This window comes from Pseudophryne corroboree, chromosome 5 (genome assembly GCF_028390025.1).
Source record: "Pseudophryne corroboree isolate aPseCor3 chromosome 5, aPseCor3.hap2, whole genome shotgun sequence".
Taxonomy (NCBI): Eukaryota; Metazoa; Chordata; class Amphibia; order Anura; family Myobatrachidae; genus Pseudophryne; species Pseudophryne corroboree.
Window position 1 is genome coordinate 722,072,007 of NC_086448.1, and position 23,714 is coordinate 722,095,720.

At 46.9% G+C, this 23,714-nt stretch overlaps 1 protein-coding gene across 1 annotated transcript in view; it reads left to right on the forward strand.

Moving 5' to 3' along the window:
- Positions 1–1,413: 1,413 nt before the first annotated feature.
- The window catches only part of LOC134929367 (fatty acid-binding protein, adipocyte-like), a 43,630-nt gene continuing 21,329 nt past the window's right edge, over positions 1,414–23,714 (forward strand). The window contains exon 1 of the mRNA XM_063925034.1: positions 1,414–1,620. Coding sequence (XP_063781104.1) covers positions 1,542–1,620 — 79 coding nt within the window. The 5' untranslated portion in view covers positions 1,414–1,541. The remainder of the gene's footprint in view (positions 1,621–23,714) is intronic.

Sequence of the window (23,714 nt, forward strand, 5' to 3'; positions counted from 1 at the left end):
TCATACTATAGTATAGGGAGTGTAGAAATGATCAAAAGCAGGTTGTACCAAAGGAGATATTAGTCATATCTCTTTTCTTACAGCTATGATGAATGAGGATTTAAGGGAAAAAATACAATTTGAATAAATTATTAAACTAAAAGGATAATGAATACACCCCTTATATTTAATACATTTATGGGTATGCAGTTGAGTTGCCGGCAGTTGGGATCCCACCGATCAGGATACCGATGCCGGGATCCCGACCCCTGGAAATGCAGACAACCGGAATCTCGGCTAACAGGGGCTGTTCCCAATCGCGGTGTCCACGACACCCATAGAGTGGTAACAGAACCTGTGGCAAGTACAGCGAGCCCGCAAGGGGAATCTTTGCGCTCGCCCCACTGCCGGCATACTGATGATCGGTAAACTGGCAGCCGGCATCCCAATCGTCGGTAAATCCTACTGACCCTCATTTAAGAATGAAGACACAGCCTTGTTTTTAATGAATGTTTATTTCACAAAATGTTCTTTCTTTTTCTTTCACGTTGTTCGTCTTGTTTATTTTCTTTATATTTCGCTTACGAGTCCTATTATAGGGGATACCTGTAAATTCAGATATTTAAGTAATGCTTTATGAGCAATAAATAGCATTTACTGTGTGAAATTAGGGTATTGATACCTTCATAAAGCACATTTAATTAGGGTTATTTTTACATTATATTATGAGTACACTCTCATGGCAACTGATCCCCTTTTGCTCTGGTCCATTAGTCATACTTGCATCATACTTCCCTTCTCTCCAGGAACAGCTGGGAGGATCCAGAATCTTGGGGTGTACTCCCGACTGCCCGGAAGAGTACTGAAGTCTCCCGGAGTCTGCCCGCACCCATTGTCTGGGTGGGTGATGACACAATTGCGCTAAATTACGTCATCATAGTTATGCCTCCCAGTCTACATTGCTGGTAATCTTGTATGTTGGGGCCACAATGACCCAATTGTTCCACCAAGCCCCCGCACCGCCCACTTAATGCTGCGTCCCCCCTCCCACTGTGCCGACCTGGAGGGGGCAGCCAGTCGGCAAGTATGTCTTGCATTATTACAGGTAGACACAGACATCATCATCATCTCTTCGTTACTGTTGCCCTTCTCTCCCTACTTCCTGGTCACACGTCCTTCTGTGCTGTTAGATCATTAAAGATACACTATCTCATATTACTGCTACTTGATAATGCACATAAACTATATTATAGATACAGATAAGATTCTACAGCATTGATACAAGCTGCTGTCAGAATAGGCCGAGTGTGAGAGTTGAGTGAAATACATGCTAGGATATTTTTTGTTTGGACAACTAAGAGGTTACAGTGCGTAACATGTCAGAGCAGAAGTGCTGAATCAGTATTAGAGGGCAAAGGGAGGTTTTCTAGTCACAGTATACTGTATGTAATGAGATCCCCAGAGCTCAGCCCTGCAGGTGTTTATAAGGCAGATTCTCTTAGAAATCCCACTCGCTCTCTGCTTCTCCTGTGCACCTCACTATACTACAAATCACCGCCATCATGCCCGAGGAATTGATTGGGACTTGGAGTTTGGCTGAGGGAAACAATGAGGACTTTAACAAATACCTGGAGGCACTTGGTAAGCCACAGTAATGATCTATATATATTTGAAGATGCATTGTCCAAGTCAAAGCATCAGATCAAGAAAAGTGTGAAGCTTTTGGTTGATTTTCCATAGAAAAAAAGAAGTAACTATACTGATTCATGTTTAGGGGAGGCATCCTATTACTGTAGCTGTGAAAATTAACAGCAGCTAATGGATCCCCTGGGGGCTATCCATTTATTCCTGACCACCAGCATTTAGGCTTTGCGTACTAAGGCACGTGAAGCAGATTCCCCGATAAGCAGCCCTAGAGGCCTGTTTTTCAGAGATAACAAATGGGTCCTGGAATTTATTTGGATCCTATGTGTTATCACCCAAAAATTATAAAAGCCTGTTTCTTGCTGTGAGGTAAATTAGCGCCAGCAATTGAAAACTACCCTTAGGGTTAAATTTACTAAAGCTTCTAAAAATGAAAAGTGGTGATGTTGCCCATAGCAACCAATCAGATTCTGTTTATCATTTCTCTATTGCATCCCAGAAAATTATAGACAGAATCTTACCCCTTACTGTTGGAATAGAAAATTCCCCAAAAAAGTACCAGATATGCATTTTAAGGATGGTAGAAAAATCACAATTTGCAGACCGTTTATGTAAAACAATATATAATAAAGTGAAGTGAATACTGTACAGCCATCTGCCATGTTGCAGTGACATAGACCAATGCATGTCAGTATCTATCTATCTATCTATCTATCTATCTATCTATCTATCTATCTATCTATCTATCTATCTAATATATATATATATATATATATATATGTGTATATATATATATATATATATATATATAGTGTTAACCTAGAGTAGCCTATGGTCTACTATGTCAGAATTCCACACACTTCCTCTCAGTCCCTTCTGGTGACGCACACACTGGCCGATGACCGCTCACACGCACTGACTGCTAGGGACCCAATCCAGGAAGCAGTTTGATAGCGGTACAGTATCTCACTACTTCAGCTCTTTGTCAGGATGGGCTCTTATTGGCTTTTTAGTGAATTTGCCTGAAAATATTAGTTTTCACATTGCAAATTTACACAAAAAATATTTATCACATCTCCATTAAAAATGCGGATTGTGATAAATATGCCCCTATGACAGATTATTTCCCTTATATGTTTATAATCCTTGTAATGCACTGTAAAAACTGTTACAGCATAATATAATGTATATATTGCTAATTGGCTGTCCAATACATCTGTGTCAATATTTATATTAATGCGGCTACGAATAGTACATGCATATATAGGTCCATAGTATCCGGCTGTATAGTTAGTGATTTAGTCCCGATAAGGTATATCGTTTCAGCAAGAAAGAATGTCCCTTTGACCACTTTACAAAGGGAGATGAATAACAGATATAGTGGACTCAATAAACAATATACCACTACTAATTGAAATCAAATCCCTTCACATCCTTTGTGTCTCAGATACTTTTGAAAGAGTAATATCACATCATCCTGTTATCCCAAACCTTGCACGAATGAATATAGTATTATATACTCAGATTTATATTTTTCCCCTTATGACAGGTATAAGATTTGTTACACTATCAACAGAGGGTGTTAATAATTATACAATGTAGTGAGAATCCACTATGCGAGATAGATACTTATGAGCACATAATTCCATTTATTGGAAATACAACTTATAGGAATATCGAGCAGAATAACATATGTGGGTGAGGTCAGACACCTGACACTGGAAGTGAGAGGTGGATAGAAATCATATCTGACTCTGCATATATGAGATACTATAGATTCACCCCCTATATATACTAGACACCTGACACTACAAGTGAGAGGTGAAATAACAGTATATATAATATTGAACACTGGGGTGTCTAAAGATCAAGCCATATAGTACATGTGGATAATAATATATTAACATATTCGCAACCATATGTGAGAGATACATTCTACAGCATTAGTCAAACACCTGACACTAAAGGTGAGAGGTGAATTGCCTGACACCTGACACTATAAGTGAGAGGTGAGATACCCAACAGTGTGCTCAAAGAGATACCACAGTAACGCATTATGGGATGTATGCTAGCCAAAACCTCTCAATGGACCTAATATTGTAAACTAGGTGATTCATCACGCCCTACGGGCGCTCTTCACACCGTTGTAAGGGGCTACGCCCCCTTAACTCTTGCACGCCCTTGTGGCGTGCAATATTTTTATTATATGGAGTATTACCTCCAATCATAATTTTGTGATTGGTTACATTTTGCACGGAGAAAGGGCGAGCGATGGTTAAGGGGCCGTAGCCCATTGCAACAGCGTAAACAGCGCACGCAGGGCCTGATGAATCACCTAGTAGGTGCTGTGGTTGGGGGAGTGGCAGGTGTGGGGGAGACTCGGATGAAGGAGGGGTATGGGGGTGCAGCGGGTGTGGGAGGGGCGGCTGCCGTGGGTGGGGGAGGGGGTACGGAGCCATCGCGGGTGGGGGAGGAGCGGTTGCGAGGGTGCCGCAGGTGGGGGAGGGGCAGGTGCGGTGGTGCTGCAGGTGGGGGAAGGGGTCCGTAGCCACCGCGGGTGGTGGAAGAGGGGTTTGAGGTTGCCGCTGATGAGGCCCAGGGGTACTGCGAATCTGTCCTCCCTTTGGCAATGGCTCTCCCGGAGACTCGCACAGCAGCCAGCAGTCACTATTGTTAGCTCTGGTGTCCAAATGCACCACTTTAAAGGGAAGATGCACTCAATAAACTACAGCTCCCAGCAGCCCTTAGCGCCGGAATGGAGTTTATTTAGTGTGTCTACTTCCCTGTAATGCGGTGCGTTGGGACACAAGCGCTAACAGTAGTGACTGGCTGACAGAACTGACTGACTCTCTGAATCAATGTAACAGGTGAGAGTGCTGTGCAGTGTCAGTGACCCACTGTCACCTTTTACATTTATTTAGCATCCAGACATTGCCCTCCACGATATCACCCACTCTATCCGTTACATTAGCCATCTGGGGGCTTCCAGGCCGGCAGGCCAGGTGCTGTGTTGTGGAGTCAGGGCCTCTGGGGATCTGGGCGCAGCTGTCGTGGGGAGGCAGTTCTGTGACATCACGCGCAGAGGAGGCTCCGGGGCTCAGAGAGTATGCGGCGCAGGGAGGGCTATGAAAGTCTTACACTGCGCAGCTTTCACACACATCTATGCCAGTGGCTGCAGCAGCTTTTGTTCCACTTGCGCCACGGCTAGGGAGTGGGGATTGGTGATGCTGGAGGGGGCAGGCGGACTGGCATCAGGACATAGGACGCTGTAGTAAAAGCATATTCTTTTTTCCCTATCTACAGCGCAGAGACTTGCTGCAGATGCAGTGGCATACACTCCAGCTGCACCTGTTTGGCAGGTACAGGACCTTTTTTAAAATTTTTTTGCAGGGCTACGGTCAGGCACACTGACATGCGAGGGAACGCCCAGCACAGGGCTAGTCGCACAGCGGCGATGCTTTTGCACTGCAGGAGTAGCTTCCGGCCAGCGCAGCTCTGGCGTGCTGCCCAGTAGCTACTCGTCGCTGCCCGAGTTGCAGCGGCTGTGTGTGACGTCACAGGACATAGGATGCTGTAGTAAAAGGATTTTTTTCCCTATCTACAGTACAGAGACTTGCTGCAGATGCAGTGGCATACCCTCCAACTGTACCTTTTTGGCAGGTACAGGACCTTTTTTTATGGTCTCTACCGATTTTTGGCTCTGCAAACGTCCATTGAAAGTATAGGAAAAGGGGCGTGGATACACCACTTTACCCGTGGCCATGCCCCCTTTTCGAATTTGTAGCAATTTTTATGTGTAAATTGTTGGAGGGTATGTTGCTGCAGATGCAGTGGGCTTATTTTGGGGTGTGGACCTGGAGCTGCAGCTCCATCAGCCCCATTGTTAATCCTGCTCTGGGAACACACAGCAGCCAAAGGGCAGAGCCTCCCATTGGATGTAACCTGTGTGGGAGGGCGTGGACTGGGTGTGATAGACCTGCTGCTAACCCAATGAGAGCTCCTATTGTTAATCCTGCTCTGGGAACACACAAAGCAGCCAAAGGACAGAGCCACCCATTGGATGTAACCTGTGTGGGAGGGCGTTTCTCGCCCAATCAGCTGTGGACTGGGTGTGATAGACCTGCGGCTAACCCAATGAGAGCTAGCCACGCCCAGCGTTATACACACAGGCACAGAGTCACAGATCTGGGCTATTATATAGGAGATGAGAGGGGAACTATATAAATAGTACATCGAATATTAAGTGTGCAAGGCATTTTGAAACTCTATATCTACAGGTTAATATAGGATGTGATATCTGTCTGGGCAATATAGGTCATTCTAGTTGATTACAGCATACCGTGAGACACTGTGTTATACCGTTGAATACTGCAACATATAATTTGTATCCAAACTCCATGGAGTCTGGGCATTATGCCAAAGGCTTCTAGAGAAACATGAAAGTAAAGGTGGGTACACACTATTAGATATATCTGCAGATCAATTGATCTGCAGATATATCTATGTACGGATCGGGCAGTGTGTTGTGCATACACACAGCCCGATCCGTCGGGGGACTGACGTCATGAACTGGGCGGGCACGCGCTCGCGCCCGCCCAGTTCACCTGTCAATCACCGCCGGCCGCCGCAGCATGTGTACGGGCGGTCGGACGACCGCCCCGTACACACACAGCGACGGGCCAATATATCGTTAGATATATTGGCTGTCGGCTGTGCTGCGCGGCCGACGCGATACGTCTGTGAACGACGGAGTTCACAGACGTATCGCCCGTACACACTGGCCGACGGTCCCGCGATGTATCGGCCGTTCAAGAGAACGGCCGATACATCGACCAGTGTGTACGGGCCTTAACAGCTCCAACATAATTGTGCTAATGTGCAACAAAAATTATAAATAAATACAGAGCAGCACTGATTTATACTTAGACAGTGATTTAATAGGACAGACAAAAAAACAAACGCTCAGTTTTTTTTTAACAAATTTATGTTTATTTGATTCATTCTTTTTTTTTTTTTTTGTAATTCACAGTGTTGTCATATTCTCACATATTTGTTGATTGTGTGTTTTGTAATATTTTGCATACTAGTTAATCAGCCAAACACGTCAAAGTTCAAATGTGTCATATATTTTTAAGGAACTAATTAAAAGTTACATTTTAAACTCTTGTGCACCGAAGACAGATCCTTTTTCTCTTTTTCTTCCTTATCCTCAACCATGACATGATCTGTGGTAGCACCCCCTAAAAAAACTATGAACAATTAATGTTGCATTTCAATTAGGGGCATCCTCCCATTTATTTCCTGTGCAACTAACCTCCCCCTTCCCCTTTTCCTTTTGAGATACCTATCTATCTATCTATCTATCTATCTATATATCTTAGATAGATATTGTGCCATTATTACAAAAGGAATCTAAAAATCATCCTGGGAACTATCGACCAGTTAGTTTAACTTCTATAGTGGGTAAAATATTGGAAGGAATTTTGAGGGATAGCATAGAGGATTATCTGCGGAATACTAAGTTTATTACCAAGATTCAGCATGGGTTTGTGAGGGACAGATCATGTCAGACTAACTTAATTAGCTTCTACGAGGATGTGAGCGATAATCTTGACCAGGGAAAAGCAGCGGATGTGGTCTTTTTAGATTTTGCAAAAGCCTTCAATACAGTGTCTCACAGGAGACTGATCATCAAATTAAGGGAACTTGGGCTAGGAAATACTATTTGTACATGGATAGGAAATTGGCTGGATAACAGGGTACAACGAGTAGTGGCCGATGGGATGTTCTCCAGCTGGGCACCAGTAGTCAGCGGAATACCACAAGGGTCCGTACTTGGCTCGCTACTGTTCAATATATTTATTAATGAACTAGGAATAAGCCTGGGAAGCACAGTGTCAATCTTTGCAGATGATACTAAACTGTGTAAGGTAATTAATTCAGAAATAGATGTGGAGTCTCTACAGAATGACTTACTTAAACTTGAAACCTGGTCGTCTAAATGGGGAATGAGGTTCAATATTGAAAAAAAAAAAAAAACTTGCATCCTATTCACTTAATGGGGAAAATATAAGGGTAACAGTAGTGGAAAAAGATTTTGGGGTGCTCGTAGATAATAGGCTTAATAACAGTACACAATGTCAAAATGCAGCAAAGAAGGCAAGTAAAGTGCTTGCTTGCATAAAATGGGGTATTGAGTCAAGGGACGAGGATGTAATCCTGCCGCTGTACAAATCATTGGTACGTCCGCACCTGGAATATTGTGTTCAATTCTGGGCACCATATTATAAAAAAGGTCGGGGAACTCGAAAGAGAGTTCAAAGGCGAGCTACTAAATTGATTAAAGGGTTAGAGACACTGGAGTACGAGGAAAGGCTCACTAGGTTAAATATGTATACTATACACTAGAAAAGAGGCGTCTAAGAGGAGATATTATTAATAACTTCAAATATGTAAAGGGTCATTACAAGGAGCTAGCAGGGGAGTTGTTTATTAATAGAACTCTGTATAGGACATGTGGGCACTCACTGAGGCTAGAGGAGAGAAAATGTAGGAAAGGGTTCTTCACCGTAAGGGCAATAAGGATTTGGAACTCCCTGCCGGAGAAGGTAATAATGGCGGACTCTGTAAATGCATTTAAAAACAGATTGGACAGTTTTTTAGCTGAGAAAAGTATCCAAGGCTATAGCAGTTAATATTTTGACATTAAGTATCTGGGAGTGGTACAAAATATAGTTGTCAATTGGTACTAAACTATTACTTCAGCTGGTGCATTATAATGTGCACAGCTTAATACAGAATACAGGTTGAGCCCGATGGACATTTTGCCTCTTTTCAACCTCATCAACTATCTATCTATCTATCTATCTATCTATCTATCTATCTATCTATCTATCTATCTATCTATCTATCCAGGGTCGGACTGGCCCACAGGGGTACAGGGGAAACCACCGGTGGGCACCACTACCTGGGGCCCCACTCCTTCCTCTAGGGATGTATTATACATGGTAGATACGTTGCATTACACTGCACAAGTCTATTGTGTATTTCAAGCCTCTCTGGGGCCCTTCATGCCCCAGTCCGACACTCTATCTATCTATCTATCTATCTATCTATCTATCTATCTATCTATCTATCTATCTATCTTTGTTCTCTGCTTCTATTTGTATATCTCAGTCTCTTCCATGCCAGTATTCTGGGAGTCAGGGTAGACAAACAGGATAAACAGTAATCCAAAATGTGCAGGTACTGTATAATAGAGATGAACAGGTGCAAAGTGACTATAGCAGGTGAAATGGTGACAGGGAGCATAATGGGCTCTACCTCACCTACTGTACATAAAGGAAATGTATTTATTTACACAGTCCCTATACAAATTCTCATTACTTCATGTCTCAAAGGGCCCTGGGACATAATCCCTGAAACATACTCACATTATGCAGCAGAATCACTATCAATCCTTCAGCCCTTCCCCACACGATGACTGAATAAAAGGCCTAATTCAGACCTGGTCGCTGCAACGACATCATACGCAGGCTGAAGGCCAGTGCAGTGTGCGCACGCGCAGAAGCCGCATTGCGCGTGCGCACTCAGTGAGATGCAACGGTATATCACTTGCAAACCTCTCAACTGTCCCGATTCCAGCGGGACAGTCCCTCTATTCGTACACTGCTGCCTCCCGCGGGTAGCAGTGTCCCGCGGGCGGGGTGAGGGGCAGTTGGGGGAGTCTTTGATCACCCGCTGCTCTGCAAAGCAGCTGGTGCTCACTGAATACATGCTGTGCGCGTGCGTATTTAGTGCTAGGAGGGGAGCAGGGGGCTGCCTAGCTACTCGAGGAGTGCTGGACACGCCCCCAACAGGCTGGAAAATGGTCCATTTGGTAAAACCACGCCCCTCACAACCAAGGCCATGCCCCTCGCACCCAAGGCCACATCCCCTTTTTAGAACCGCGAGTGCTTCACCGCGCAATAGTCCTGCCTCCTGCAAAATTAAAGTTGGGAGGTATGCACTTGTGCAACCCTTCTGCCTGACTGACAGGCACAGGTGGTTGCGGGGAGGTCATGGCATGTTGGCGGCGTAGGGATGGCGTTGCTGCGGCATTGGGGGCGGCACTGTCCGGACAACAAAGGCATGTCCAGACGGTTGCTGGGGCGGTTCACGGCGGTTGCGTGATGTCACACACAGCCGCTGCGGCCAGGCTAGGCTACTCGGTGTGTGTGTGGGTGGGGGAAGGACAGGACCCGGCAAGCGGGGCGGACTTGCCCTGTACTGGACGTTCCCCCGCATGTCAAAGAGTTTGATCGTAGATGTGTGTTTTTTCCCGCACATCTTCGGTCAGGTCTGAATTAGGCCCAAAGTGTACCTTAGCATAAGGAATACAAACAGAACAATACAATCCCCCCCTCCCCATAAATGTCCACAATGCTAATTCAATACAACCATGATTAAATAATGAACTGTTCAATGGGGTTTCATATAATGAGAGTTACTACAGTATACAGGTTGAGTATCCCATATCCAAATATTCCAAAATACGGAATATTCCGAAATACGGAATTTTTTGAGTGAGAGTGAGATAGTGAAACCTTTGTTTTCTAATGGCTCAATGTACACAAACTTTGTTTAATACACAAAGTTATTAAAAATGTTGTATTAAATGACCTTCAGGCTGTGTGTATAAGGTGTATATGAAACATAAATGAATTGTATGTATGTACACAAACTTTGTCTAATGCACAAAGTTATTAAAAGTATTTGCTAAAATTACCTTCCGGCTGTGGGGGTCATTCCGAGTTGATCGCTCACTAGCTACTTTAAGCAGCCGTGCAAACGCATTGTCACCGCCCACTGGGGAGTGTATTTTCACTTTGCAGAAGTGCGAACGCTTGTGCAACAGAGCGCCTGCAAAATAATTTTGTGCAAAACAAGACCAGCCCGGAGGGACGGCTTTTGACGTCACACACCCGCCCAGCGTTCGCCCAGCCACGCCTGCGTTTTCCCCAACATGCCTGCGTTTCTCTAAGCACTCCCTGAAAACGGTCGGTTGATACCCAAAACGCCCACTTCATGTCAATCTTCCTATGTTTGGCTGTGCGACTGAAAGCATCGTTAGAACCTGTGCAAAACCACAAAGGACCTTGTACCTGTACGTCGCGCGTGCGCATTGCAGTGCATACGCATGCGCAGAAATTTAGCTTTTTAGCATGATCGCTGCGCTGCGAACAACGGCAGCTTGCGATCAACTCGGAATGACCCCCTGTGTGTATAAGGTGTGTATGAAACATAAAGGCATTCTGTGCTTAGACTTAGGTCCCATCCCCACGATATCTCATCATGGTATGCATTTATTCCAAAATACGGAAAAATCCGATATACAAAATACTTCTGGTCCCAAGCATTTTGGATATGGGATACTCAACCTGTATTAGCCTATGTGCAGAGTATATGGACATCTAACGAACAGGGCCATAACTAGGTGTGTGCAAGTGGCGCCTGGCACACAGCGCAGGACCACCAGCATCACCTGCCTGGCCGCACTGTGGGGTCCGGCCCGCATACTCCCACGATCATCGCCCGGCACCCAGATGCATTGCCCGGTCCCCCTTTTACATAAGTAGCCTTGCAGTGCTGCAGCTACCCCTCTGCTCCCCCTTGTTTGCTGGGAGAGATGACGTCTATCCCAGCCCGCCCCCAGCCCACCCACAATGTCCTGCACTGTGAAGAGCGCAGCATAGGGTGGGAAAGAGAAGAGGAGAGGCCTGCCAGCTCATCTCGGGAAAGAATAATACTGTACTTACACACTCTCTCTCTCTCAGACTCTGCCTGCCTAATGTGTAAAAAGGGGACTCTGCCTACTTAATGTGTAAAAAGGAGAACTCTACTGCTGTAATATGTAAAAAGGGGGACTCTGCCTGCCTAATGTGTAAAAAAGGGGGACTACCTGCCTAATGTGTAAAAAAGGGGGCTCTGCTGCCTAATGTGTAAAAAAGGGGGACTCTGCTGCCTAATGTGTAAAAAGGGGACTTTGCTTGCTTAATGTGTAATAAGGGGAACTCTACTGCTGCAATGTATAAAAAAGGGTGACTCTGCCTGCCTAATGTGTAAAAAAGGGGGACTCTGCCTGCCTAATGTATAAAAAAGGGGGACTCTGCTTGCCTAATGTGTAAAAATGGGACTCTGCCACCGTAATGTGTAAAAGGGGGACTCTGTTGCAGTAATGTGTAAAAGGGGGAATCTGCCTGTTAGGCGCCACGGTCCGAGTTCTCTTCGCGGCCCGGCGCCTAGCAACTAGGGACGCCGAGCGTGCTGAGCCGCCGGATCCCTAGCGACGCTAGGACGCCGTGCGCGCTGAGCCACCAGCTCCCTAGCAACGCTAGGACGCCAGGCGCATCGAGCCGCCAGGACCCTAGCAACGGGGACGCCACGGGCGGACCGCGTTCCCCGTTGCAGGGTCGATCAGTTAATTAAAGACACATGTTTTCAGGTCGTGCAGCTGCACGACATTTATGTTAATCAGGCTCTGAAACCCTGATTGGAGGATTCAAGGTTTTAAGCCTTCTCAGTGCCTCACACAGACGCCGGTTATAGCTTCCTGCATGCTGCTTTGGTTTGCTGAACGTCTGTTCCAGTTCTGCTGTGTCCGGTCATTCCTGTCCTCAGAGTTTCTGAATCCTGGTGTTTGTCATCTCATCCCAAGGAGTCTTCTGGTCCTCATTTACCCGCAACAGTCGCTAGAGGATCTCGTGTGGTTTCCGTGAGTGGCGGCTTTGCCGCGTGCTGCGGCCTAGGCCACTTTATTTTGTATTCTGTTTTGGAGCATTTGCGGAGGTTTCCACTTCCACAGTCCTCTCCGGAACTCGGCGGTGCCGGGTAGGAGAGTGGACAAGTGGGTATTTTGGTTGTCCTTTTCCCTGGCGGTTTTCCGCACATACTCTAGTTTTAGGTTAGTTTGTAGCCCCTGGCTTTGTTGTTTAGTTAGAGGGCCCCTTGTTATCACCCTGTCTTGGATCTCTCTTTGTCTCCCATTAAGACCTGAGGGGGCATCGGAGTTGGGCAGACGTAATCCGCCCTTCAAACGCGGCTGCCATGGGCTCAAGCAACCATAGTCTCGCAAGAGAGTTCTGACAGCACGGGCGAGACAACGGAGATAGGGCGCCAGGGGCTATTCCCGTTCCCACTCTCTTTCCCAGCATTACGTTCCAGTACTCAGGTCCTTGCTATAAGATCTCCCCAGACCAGAGTATTGGAATCATAACATTATAACCGGCCCACAAAACTTAAAATTAAAGGGGGTTTAATTTTTTTTTCTCATTCTGTTTTTGTGAGAGTTTATCGGCCTCATGAATCCGACAGGTTTAGGACCAAATCCCGGTCAGCTCTTCGTCAACCAGATGCAAGAACTTACTCAGATGGTTCAGGATCTTTCTCTTCGGGTGAGATCGCAGGAAGATCTTTTGCGAGCCTCCCCAAGGGTAGTCCCAGAACCAAAGATGCATTTACCCGACCGTTTTTCCGGTGACAGAAAGGATTTTTTTAATTTTAAAGAAGCTTGTAAGCTATATTTTCGTTTAAGACCTGCATCCTCTGGTACTGAATCCCAGCGGGTTGGGATTATTATTTAATTACTCCAGGGGGATCCTCAGACCTGGGCGTTTGGTTTAAAAGCTGAGGATCCTGCGTTGTTATATGTAGACGCCTTTTTTAAGTCATTAGGGCTCTTGTATGATGACCCAGACAGAGAGGCGTCAGCTGAGAGTCATCTGCGCGCTCTCAAACAAGGTAGAAATCCAGCGGAGGTTTATTGTACCGAGTTTCGCCGTTGGTCGAACGACTGTGGCTGGAATGACCCGGCCCTGCGCAGTCAGTTTCGCCTCGGTTTATCTGATTTCATTAAAGACAGTCTCCTCCAGTACCCCGCTCCTGAGACTCTCGATAAACTCATGGAGCTTGCTATAAAAATTGATCGTCGTCTCCGAGAGCGGAGGGCTGAAAGAGGAACAACTGTAAGGCCTAGTCCTTGTGTTTATACCTTCCCAGAAGACGTCGAGGAGCCCATGCAGATGGGTCTCTCCCGGCTGTCTCCTGAGGAAAGAACCAGAAGACAAAATTCTGAACTTTGTTTGTACTGTGGTGGTAAGGGACATTTTGCTCGTAACTGCCCGAACAAGTCGGGAAACGCTCTGACCAGGTGAATTGTGAGGGGGTTCACTTAGGTCTGCAGCTTATCTCCTCAAACAACTCTCTATTAGTCCCTGTTAAGGTTTCCTTTGGCAGCCTCAGTTCATTGGTGGCGGCCTTTGTCGACAGTGGAGCTGCAGGAAACTTTATGGATTTAACTTGGGCTAAGGCCTTAGGCATTCCACATTTACCGTTAGATAGATGTATCACCATGCACGGCTTAGATGGGGGGTCCGCTTTCCAACGGGGTAATTACTCACCGTACACCTCCAGTAGTACTTACAGTAGGAGCCTTACATTCTGAAGATATAGAATTCTACCTTACACATTGCCCGGCAGTTCCTGTAGTTTTGGGTCACCCTTGGCTTGCCTTTCATAATCCCACCATTGATTGGCGGTCCGGGGAGATTTCCCAATAGGGTTCTTTTTGTGCTAAAGAATGTATTTCTTATCCAGTCAGGGTTGCTGCAGTCGTCCCAGAGCTCATTCCTGTGGAATACCAGGATTTTGCCGATGTGTTTTCCAAAGGCAATGCGGACATTCTGCCTCCCCATCGGTCCTATGATTCTGCAATTGAACTAGTTCCAGGTGCCACTTTGCCTAAGGGGAGATTATATGCCTTGTCCGGGCCAGAAACCACGGCCATGAATAATTATATTCAGGAAAGTCTAAAGAAGGGATTTATTAGACCATCAAAATCTCCCTTAAGTGCTGGTTTTTTCTTTGTGGAGAAAAAAGATGGCTCGCTTAGACCATGCATTGATTTTAGGGTACTGAATAAGATCTCTGTTAAAAACACCTATCCTTTGCCGTTAATTTCTGTACTCTTTGATCAGTTACGTTCCGCCGTGATTTTCTCTAAAATTGACCTTAGGGGAGCTTACAAACTCATCCGAATTAAATCTGGGGATGAGTGGAAGACGGCTTTCAGCACTCAGTCGGGTCACTATGAATACCTGGTGATGCCGTTCGGCCTGTCAAATGCTCCGGCGGTTTTTCAAGACCTCATTAACGATGTTCTCCGTGACTTCCTAGGGAAATTCGTGGTCGTTTATTTAGACGACATCTTGATATATTCTGAGTCGATGGAACAACATGTTACCCAGGTGCGTCTGGTTCTTCAAAAGTTACGTGAGAATCATTTATATGCCAAGCTGGAGAAGTGTGATTTTCACATCACAGAGGTATCTTTTTTAGGGTACATAATTTCTCCCCAGGGATTTTCTATGGAACCGAAGAAGCTCCAGGCCATCCTTAATTGGGCGCAACCCACTAATTTAAAAGCAATTCAGCGCTTTTTAGGGTTTGCAAATTATTATAGGCGGTTCATTCATACTTTTTCTGACCTGGTCGCTCCCATAGTAGCTCTGACTAAAAAAGGAGCGGATCCCTCCAATTGGTCGCATGAAGCTGAGTTGTCCTTCCGGGCCTTGAAACAAGCCTTTGTCTCGGCTCCTGTCCTCAGACATCCTAATCCGGAACTGCCCTTTATTGTGGAGGTTGATGCTTCAGAGGTTGGAGTGGGGGCTATCCTTTCTCAGGAAGATCCGGAGTCTCTGGAGTTACATCCTTGTGCCTTCATGTCCAGGAAATTCTCCTCCGCTGAATCCAACTATGACGTTGGTAATCGGGAGTTACTGGCAGTAAAATGGGCTTTCGAGGAATGGAGGCATTGGCTGGAGGGAGCTAGACATACTATTTCAGTTTTTACTGACCATAAGAACCTGCAATATATTGAATCAGCTAAACGGCTTAATGCTCGGCAGGCACGTTGGGCATTATTTTTTACTCGTTTCAGGTTTATAATCACCTTCAGGCCTGGTTCCAAGAATACAAAAGCTGATGCCCTGTCACGTAGCTTTCTTCCGGTTCACAATAGCAATCCTGTTGTTACCCCCATAGTTCCATCTTCGGTCATCCGGGCAGGCCTCACACAGGATTTATATACTCAGTTAAACCAGCTTCAACACCAAGCTCCTAGACTTACTCCTGCTGGTCGTCTTTATGTCCCTGAATTTTTGAGAGGCACTGTTTTAACTGAGTTTCATGACAACAAAGTCTCAGGGCATCCGGGTATCACTAAGACCTTGGAGTTAGTCTCTCGCTCAGTGTGGTGGCCTAGTCTTTCTAAAGACGTTAAGGAATTCGTCCATTCCTGTCAGGTTTGTGCACAGCATAAGGTTCCTCGTTCGTTGCCTATCGGGCAACTCATGCCTTTAACTGTTCCTCTCAGGCCATGGTCTCATATTTCCATGGATTTCGTGGTTGACCTTCCCCTTTCAGCCGGATTCCGAGTCATTTGGGTGGTAGTGGACCGTTTTAGTAAAATGGCTCATTTTATTGCTCTTCCCCGATTGCCTTCTGCTCAAGGGTTGGCAGTTTTGTTCCTCCGCCATGTGTTCAGGCTTCATGGTTTGCCCACTGATATCGTTTCTGATCGGCGTCCACAATTCATCGCACGATTCTGGAAACGTTTTTGTGCCTCATTGAAGATGAAACTATCTTTAACATCTGGTTACCACCCACAGTCTAACGGGCAAACCGAACGAGTCAACCAGTCATTAAAACAGTATTTACGTTTGTATTCGGCCAAACTCCAGAATGATTGGTCCGAGTTTCTCCCTTTGGCTGAATTTTCTTATAATAACTCTTGTCATTCCTCCACCAAAGAGTCTCCATTCTTTTCAGTTTTTGGTTTTCACCCTAGAGCCAATTCTTTTTTTTCATCATTCTCCAGTCTCCTCGCTGACCTTAACCTCCCATCTCAGAGCAATTTGGAGAAAAGTGCACCTTGCTCTCAGAAAAGCGGCCTTCCGAGAAAAGAAATTTTCTGATAGGCTCCGACGTCCTTGCACTTTTAAGGTGGGAGATAAGGTGTGGTTGTCAACTCGCAACATCAAGCTTCGACAATCCTCGGCTAGACTGGGACCCAAATTTATTGGACCGTTTCTTATCATTAAGAAGGTCAACCGAGTTGCCTTTCGGCTACGTTTACCAAGATCTCTCAGAATTGGAAATATCTTTCACTGTTCCCTGTTGAAACAATATGTTTCTTCCAGTAGATTTCCTCGGAGGACCTCTCAGGGTAAATCTCCAGTGGATGTACAAGGACAACAGGAGTTCTTGGTAGAGAAGGTTCTTGATTCTAAAATGTCCCGGGGCCGGCTTTATTTTTTGGTTCACTGGAAAGGCTATGGTCCGGAGGAAAGGTCTTGGGTCCTGGATAAGGATCTTCATGCCCCTAGACTCAAGAGATCATTTTTTCTGGAATTTCCTCAAAAACCTGGCTTTAGGGGTTCATTGACCCCTCCTCAAGGGGGGGGTACTGTTAGGCGCCACGGACCGAGTTCTCTTCGCGGCCCGGCGCCTAGCAACTAGGGACGCCGAGCGTGCTGAGCCGCCGGGTCCCTAGCGACGCTAGGACGCCGTGCGCGCTGAGCCGCCGGCTCCCTAGCAACGCTAGGACGCCGGGCGCGCCGAGCCGCCAGGACCCTAGCAATGGGGACGCCACGGGCGGACCGCGTTCCCCGTTGCAGGGTCGATCAGTTAATTAAAGACACATGTTTTCTGGTCGTGCAGCAAGGCAGCTGCACGACATTTATGTTAATCAGGCTCTGAAACCCTGATTGGAGGATTCAAGGTTTTAAGCCTTCTCAGTGCCTCACACAGACGCCGGTTATAGCTTCCTGCATGCTGCTTTGGTTTGCTGAACGTCTGTTCCAGTTCTGCTGTGTCCGGTCATTCCTGTCCTCAGAGTTTCTGAATCCTGGTGTTTGTCATCTCATCCCAAGGAGTCTTCTGGTCCTCATTTACCCGCAACAGTCGCTAGAGGATCTCGTGTGGTTTTCGTAAGTGGCGGCTCTGCCGCGTGCTGCGGCCTAGGCCGCTTTATTTTGTATTCTGTTTTGGAGCATTTGCGGAGGTTTCCGCTTCCACAGTCCTCTCCGGAACTCGGCGGTGCCGGGTAGGAGAGTGGACAAGTGGGTATTTTGGTTGTCCTTTTCCCTGGCGGTTTTCCGCACATACTCTAGTTTTAGGTTAGTTTGTAGCCCCTGGCTTTGTTGTTTAGTTAGAGGGCCCCTTGTTATCACCCTGTCTCGGATCTCTCTTTGTCTCCCATTAAGACCTGAGGGGGCATCGGAGTTGGGCAGACGTAATCCGCCCTTCAAACGCGGCTGCCATGGGCTCAAGCAACCATAGTCTCGCAAGAAAGTTCTGACAGCACGGGCGAGACAACGGAGATAGGGCGCCAGGGGCTATTCCCATTCCCACTCTCTTTCCCAGCATTACGTTCCAGTACTCAGGTCCTTGCTATAAGATCTCCCCAGACCAGAGTATTGGAATCATAACATTGCCACCGTAATGTGTAAAAAGGGGGACTCTACCTGCCTAATTTGTAAAATGGGGACTCTGCCTGTTGCAATGTGTGAAAAGGGGACTCTGCCTGCCGTAATGTGTATAAAGGAGACTCTGCCGTCGTAATGTGTAAAAGGGGGAGTCTGCCGCTGTAATGTGTAAAAAGGGGGACTCTGCCTGCCTAATGTGTAAAAAGGGGGCTCTGCCTGTTGCAATGTGTGAAAAGGTGACTCTGCCTGCCGCAATGTGTGAAAAGGGGACTCTGCCTGCTGCAATGTGTAAAAGGGGACTCTGCCTCACGAAATGTGTAAAAGGGGACTTTGCCAGCCGTAATGTGTAAAAAGGGTGACTCTAACTGCCGTAATGTGTAAAAGGGGGTCTCTGCCTGCCGTGATGTATAAAAGGGTGCTCTACCTGCTGTATTGTGTAAAAGGGAGCTCTACCTGCCGTACTGTGTAAATGGGGGCTCTACCTGCTGTACTGTGTAAAAGGGGACTCTGAAAGAAGTTGGGGTATGGATTCTGCACAGGACAAGATTGTGAATACTATGTTATTGGTAGATAATAGAGATGATGTGAATGATATTGTACTGACCAACGTAACGCAACTGATTTCAAGGATTCTCATACAGTTGTGACTGGTTGGTGGTGCTCCCAGAAAATAGTCCAGGAAACTACATTTCGTGGGGTTGTGCAGAGAAGCAAAAGTAGACTGTTTGGTCTATCTGGGGCACACTTAAAACATAATTAATACAGTAAGTATGTGGATGTAATTAAAACTTAACTTTTATTATTTTTCAGAATAAACATATATTCAGACGACTGAAGACGTCAAAATAATGGTTTAACAAAGGGGACTCTGCCTGCCATAATGTGCAAAAGGGGGCTCTGCCTGCCGTAATGTGTAAAAGGGGACTCTACCTGCCATAATGTGTAAAAGGGGGCTCTGCCTGCCGTAATGTGTAAAAGGGGACTCTACCTGCCATAATGTGTAAAAGGGGGCTCTGCCTGCCGTAATGTGTAAAAGGGGACTCTACCTGCCGTAATGTGTAAAAGGGGACTCTACCTGCCGTAATGTGTAAAAGGGGACTCTACCTGCCATAATGTGTAAAAGGGGACTATACCTGCCATAATGTGTAAAAGGGGGCTCTGCCTGCCGTAATGTGTAAAATGGAGCTCTGCCTGCCGTAATGTGGGAGCTCTGTGGCCACACCCCTTCCACATGAAGCAATGCCCCTATATTTTTGGCGCGCACCTACGACGTGCACTGACCATGTTTTGCACACAAAAATGTCTAGTGGACAGCAATGCTAACGACTGATGCCTGCATCTTGCAAAGTGATGTATATGATTATAGAATAATGCAATAAGTGAATGCTAACACAAATAGTAGCCTACAGATAATCAGACCTGTTTTCTCATTAGTAAAACAAAGTGCAAATCCAGCATTTTTAATATAGGGGGTCATTCCGACCCGATCGCTTGCTGCAGTTTATCTCAGTGATTGGGTCGGATGTGCGCATGCACCAGCGCCACAGAGCGCCGGCGCATGCTGGGCGGCCGAAGGGCGTTGTATTGTAGTGATCGCCTCTGCCTGATTGACAGGCAGATGCGGTCGCTGGACGGGAGGGGGCTGGATGGTGGCATTAAGCCGCCGTTTAGGGAGCGCGGTCCCGTCAACGCAGGCATGGCCGGACCGTTGGGGGGGTGGGCAGCAGCGGCTGCGTGATGTCACACACAGCCACTGTGACCTGGGCAGCGAGGAGGTTCTCCCGGCCAGCCGCAGGAGCTGCGCTGGCCGGGAGTTACTCCTGAAATGCAAAAGCATCGCTGCTGTGCTATGCTTTTGCATTTCTGCGGGGGGCGGCACTGACATGCGGGGCGGACTAGCCCTGTGCTGGGCTTCCCCCCACATGTCTGAGTGCCTGATCGTAGCTGTGCTAAATTTAGCACAGCTACGATCAACTCGGAATGACCCCCATAGTCTTCTACATCAACCCCAATAGCATAAACAGAGTTTACCCCACTAGGCCAAATCAGTTTATAATTATTCTCTAGTGAGGTATACATGCTGTTCATGGCTTCTGGCTTTATATACCCAATTATAAACACCGTTGGGGTAAATTTACTAAAGGTTCTAAAAATGAAAAAAGTGGTGATGGTACCCATAGCAACCAATCAGATTCTGTCTATCATTTCTAAGGATGCAACAGAGAAATGATAGACAGAATCTGATTTTTGCAATGGGCAAATCACCTATTTTAATTTTTGAACCTTTAGTACATTGACCCTCTTGTCCATCCTTAGAAACCCATAGCCCTTGCTGCAGATATTTACTGTGGACAAAGGAAAGTAGGTTCAGCACAAAGGGGGTCATTCCGAGTTGTTTGCTCATTGCCGATTTTCGCAACGGATCGATTAAGGCAAAAATGTGCATGCGCATGGTACGCAGTGCACATGCGCTAAGTAATTTAGCACATAACTTAGTAGATTTACTCACGTCCGAACTAAGAATTTTCATCGTTGAAGTGATCGGAGTGTGATTGACAGGAAGTGGGTATTTCTGGGCGGAAACTGACCGTTTTCTGGGAGTGTGCGGAAAAACGCAGGCGTGTCTGGAGAAACTGGGGAGGGCTGGCCGAACGCAGGGCGTGTTTGTGACGTCAGACCAGGAACGAAACGGGCTGAGCTGATCGCAGTGTAGGAGTAAGTCTCGAGCTACTCAGAAACTGCTAAGAATTTTTTATTCGCAATTCTGCGAATCTTTCGTCCACAAATCTGCTAAGCGAAGATACACTCCCAGAGGGCGGCGGCCTAGCGTGTGCAATGCTGCTAAAAGCAGCTAGCGAGCGAACAACTCGGAATGAGCGCCAAAATGCCAGGGCCACTTTTCCAGGCTCTTCTTCGAAATTAGCCCAAATTAAGCCAACCTAGAAGAGTACAAAAACAGCTGTTTAGTTAATTTGTCTCAAGAGCTGACACTCTTGCTCTCTCTCATTCACAATTCTGCTCTCGTTCTTGTACATGTCTAATGGGTAACTAATTAATGTAGCCCCAAATGCCTCATCTGGCAGAATGTGAATTAGGGGCTGATGCACAGGTGGACGCTATTCCAATGTTTGCAGAGTTATCTGTTTAGAGGACTGTAGATGCAGTGGGAATGTGCCCCGATAGTCGATACAGCTGTGATGGCGGTAACTGTGCCCTGATGACAGCATGTCCTGGGAGCATAATTTAGGCAAACATCCTGAGTAGGGAGGCCAATTCCGGGTATTGGGATTGAAAAATAATCAATCCCGGGATTCCCGGGATACCTGGGATTCTCAGGATACCCGTGATTGGGTTGAAGATTTTAATATTAAAATCCTCAGTGCCCCCCCCCTTCCCAGACACGCCCAACCAACAGAACTACTCACCATCCTCCGAGTGCGGACAGGTTCAGTTGCTGCAGGTTATGGGCGGCGAGGTGAAGTCCGGGCAGCACGGGCGGCTGGCATCAGAATGCGCAGCGTGACCTCTGACTGCACATCACGCTGTGCAGTGCGCACAGCCGGGGCAGGGATAGCTGCGCAGCGTCTAAGCCTCCTGAGGACGTTCAATGCTGCCCAGTATTGTAAAAACAAGTGGGCTTTCTAATCCCGAAATCCCCTGGATTGGTAGCTCCAATCCCGGGATTGAATCCCAGACAATTTTAGGCCAAAATCCCGGGATCCCGCCGATCCTGATTCCAGGATTGGCCACACTAATCCTGAGTAACCTGAGGGTTACTCAGATGTCCAATGCTGCAACCGATGGTTGCGATGGTGATCCGACGCTGCGCCTTCAGACACAAACGATGCTGCGCCAGCAGTGGGCTACTATTTACACAAGACACCTCCTGCAGCATTTGAATATTTCTGCACAGCCGCAGTTTACAAAGATGTAGCGGCAGGGACATTTGCATCCATCAAGGACGCCATTTTGACATCTAACGCAAGTTTAGAGTGCACCAATGCTCTTGTCTTCCAATTCTCTCATAACTCAAGTATATCTGCAATGATCAAATAACAGGCATCTCATAGTGTGCATACACTCTCAGTTCTGATTCTCTCATTAATCAGGTTACTCCAGAGGTTCTCAAATGCAGTCCTGAAGGCACCTCAACAGTCCAGTTTTTAGGTGTATCCAAGGCTCAGCACAGATGGTTAAATCAAATTGTCTGACATGCTAACTGTATACCACAGCTGCCATGCAGAACCCGAGACTTGGCATTAGGTTTCATTCTCCCAAGCCCGACCCCAGACTCCAGTGAAACTAGCCAATGATAGTCTGGGGGTGGGCTTAGGAGAGGGAAGCCTAATGCCAAGTCCCGGGTTCTGCACGGCAGTTGTGGTACACAGCACCGCTGCCAATCTGGATGCACTGCCAGGCCAGCACAAATATAACATATATCATACCTCCCAACATTGGGAGAAGACGAAGAGGGACACTATGGCACTGTGAAGTCGCGCCTGCCCAAAAAGGGGGCATGGTCTACAGAAAAGGGAGCGTGGCTTCGTGGGAGTGCCACGATCGCAGGCCAATCCCCCATTTTTCATCACTATGGGGGATGGCCAGTGCTCTGTGAGCTGCTGGCATGCCCCCTGTCCCTCCGTCTCTAGTGAATAGACGCTGTGCGCATATGCACAGCGTCTATTCACTACTGCTCTGCTAGGCAGAGCATTGACTGACAGGAGCCTCCCAACTGCCTCCCCACTGCGGGACACTGCGGCCCACGGGTGGGACAGCGGGACAGTCCCCAAAAAACGGGACTGTCCAGCGAAAATCAGGACAGTTGGGAGGCATACATCTACACATGTATATTTGTGCATGTAGATGTGTTTATATGTACAGCGCACAAGGTAGTTGGCGCTGCAACCCAGTGGCTGCCGCCACCGCTGCTGTGCAGTAGGCTCTGGCACAGCAGTAGAATCTACTAGTGCTCCTAGTCTACTGCGCTCCTAGCCAGAGAAGAGGGCCCCCGGACTGAAACTGCACCCAGGACCCCTCTTCTCTTAATACTCCCCTGAAAAAGAGGGCCATAAATTTTGCATGTGTTTTCTTTTTTTTCGAAATGCGCTTCTTACTGACTTAAAGCTCATCACTCCCTCTCCCCCTTTTTCTTCTTCATAACATAATAAGAACCAGGTTTGACAAGTGGTCCACTGTGATTACGCTTTGCCGCTGACTGGGAATGTGAAATGAAAACCAAGGAGACCGGGCCCCGCTGGGCCCAGGAAGATGTGCTACTAGCGTGTCCTAAGGATGCACGGTCAGTTCTCTGATGGATCTGGAGGCTGCCATCCCAGCTATCCTGCAAGCCAAATCCAGGTGCCACATGTCAGTGATGGTGCCGCCCCTTTGGTCTTGGGCCCCTAGTTACTGCCCTGTCAAAAATTTTGACACCCATTTCTCCTGCATTTCCATCCCCAGTTAGCTTCTTCAGAATGCACACAACAAGGACACTTTATTAAGAAGCCAATGTGGGCATGTGTCCCATATCTCCGACGGCTCATGAACTTGTGTGTTCTTAGAAAGTCA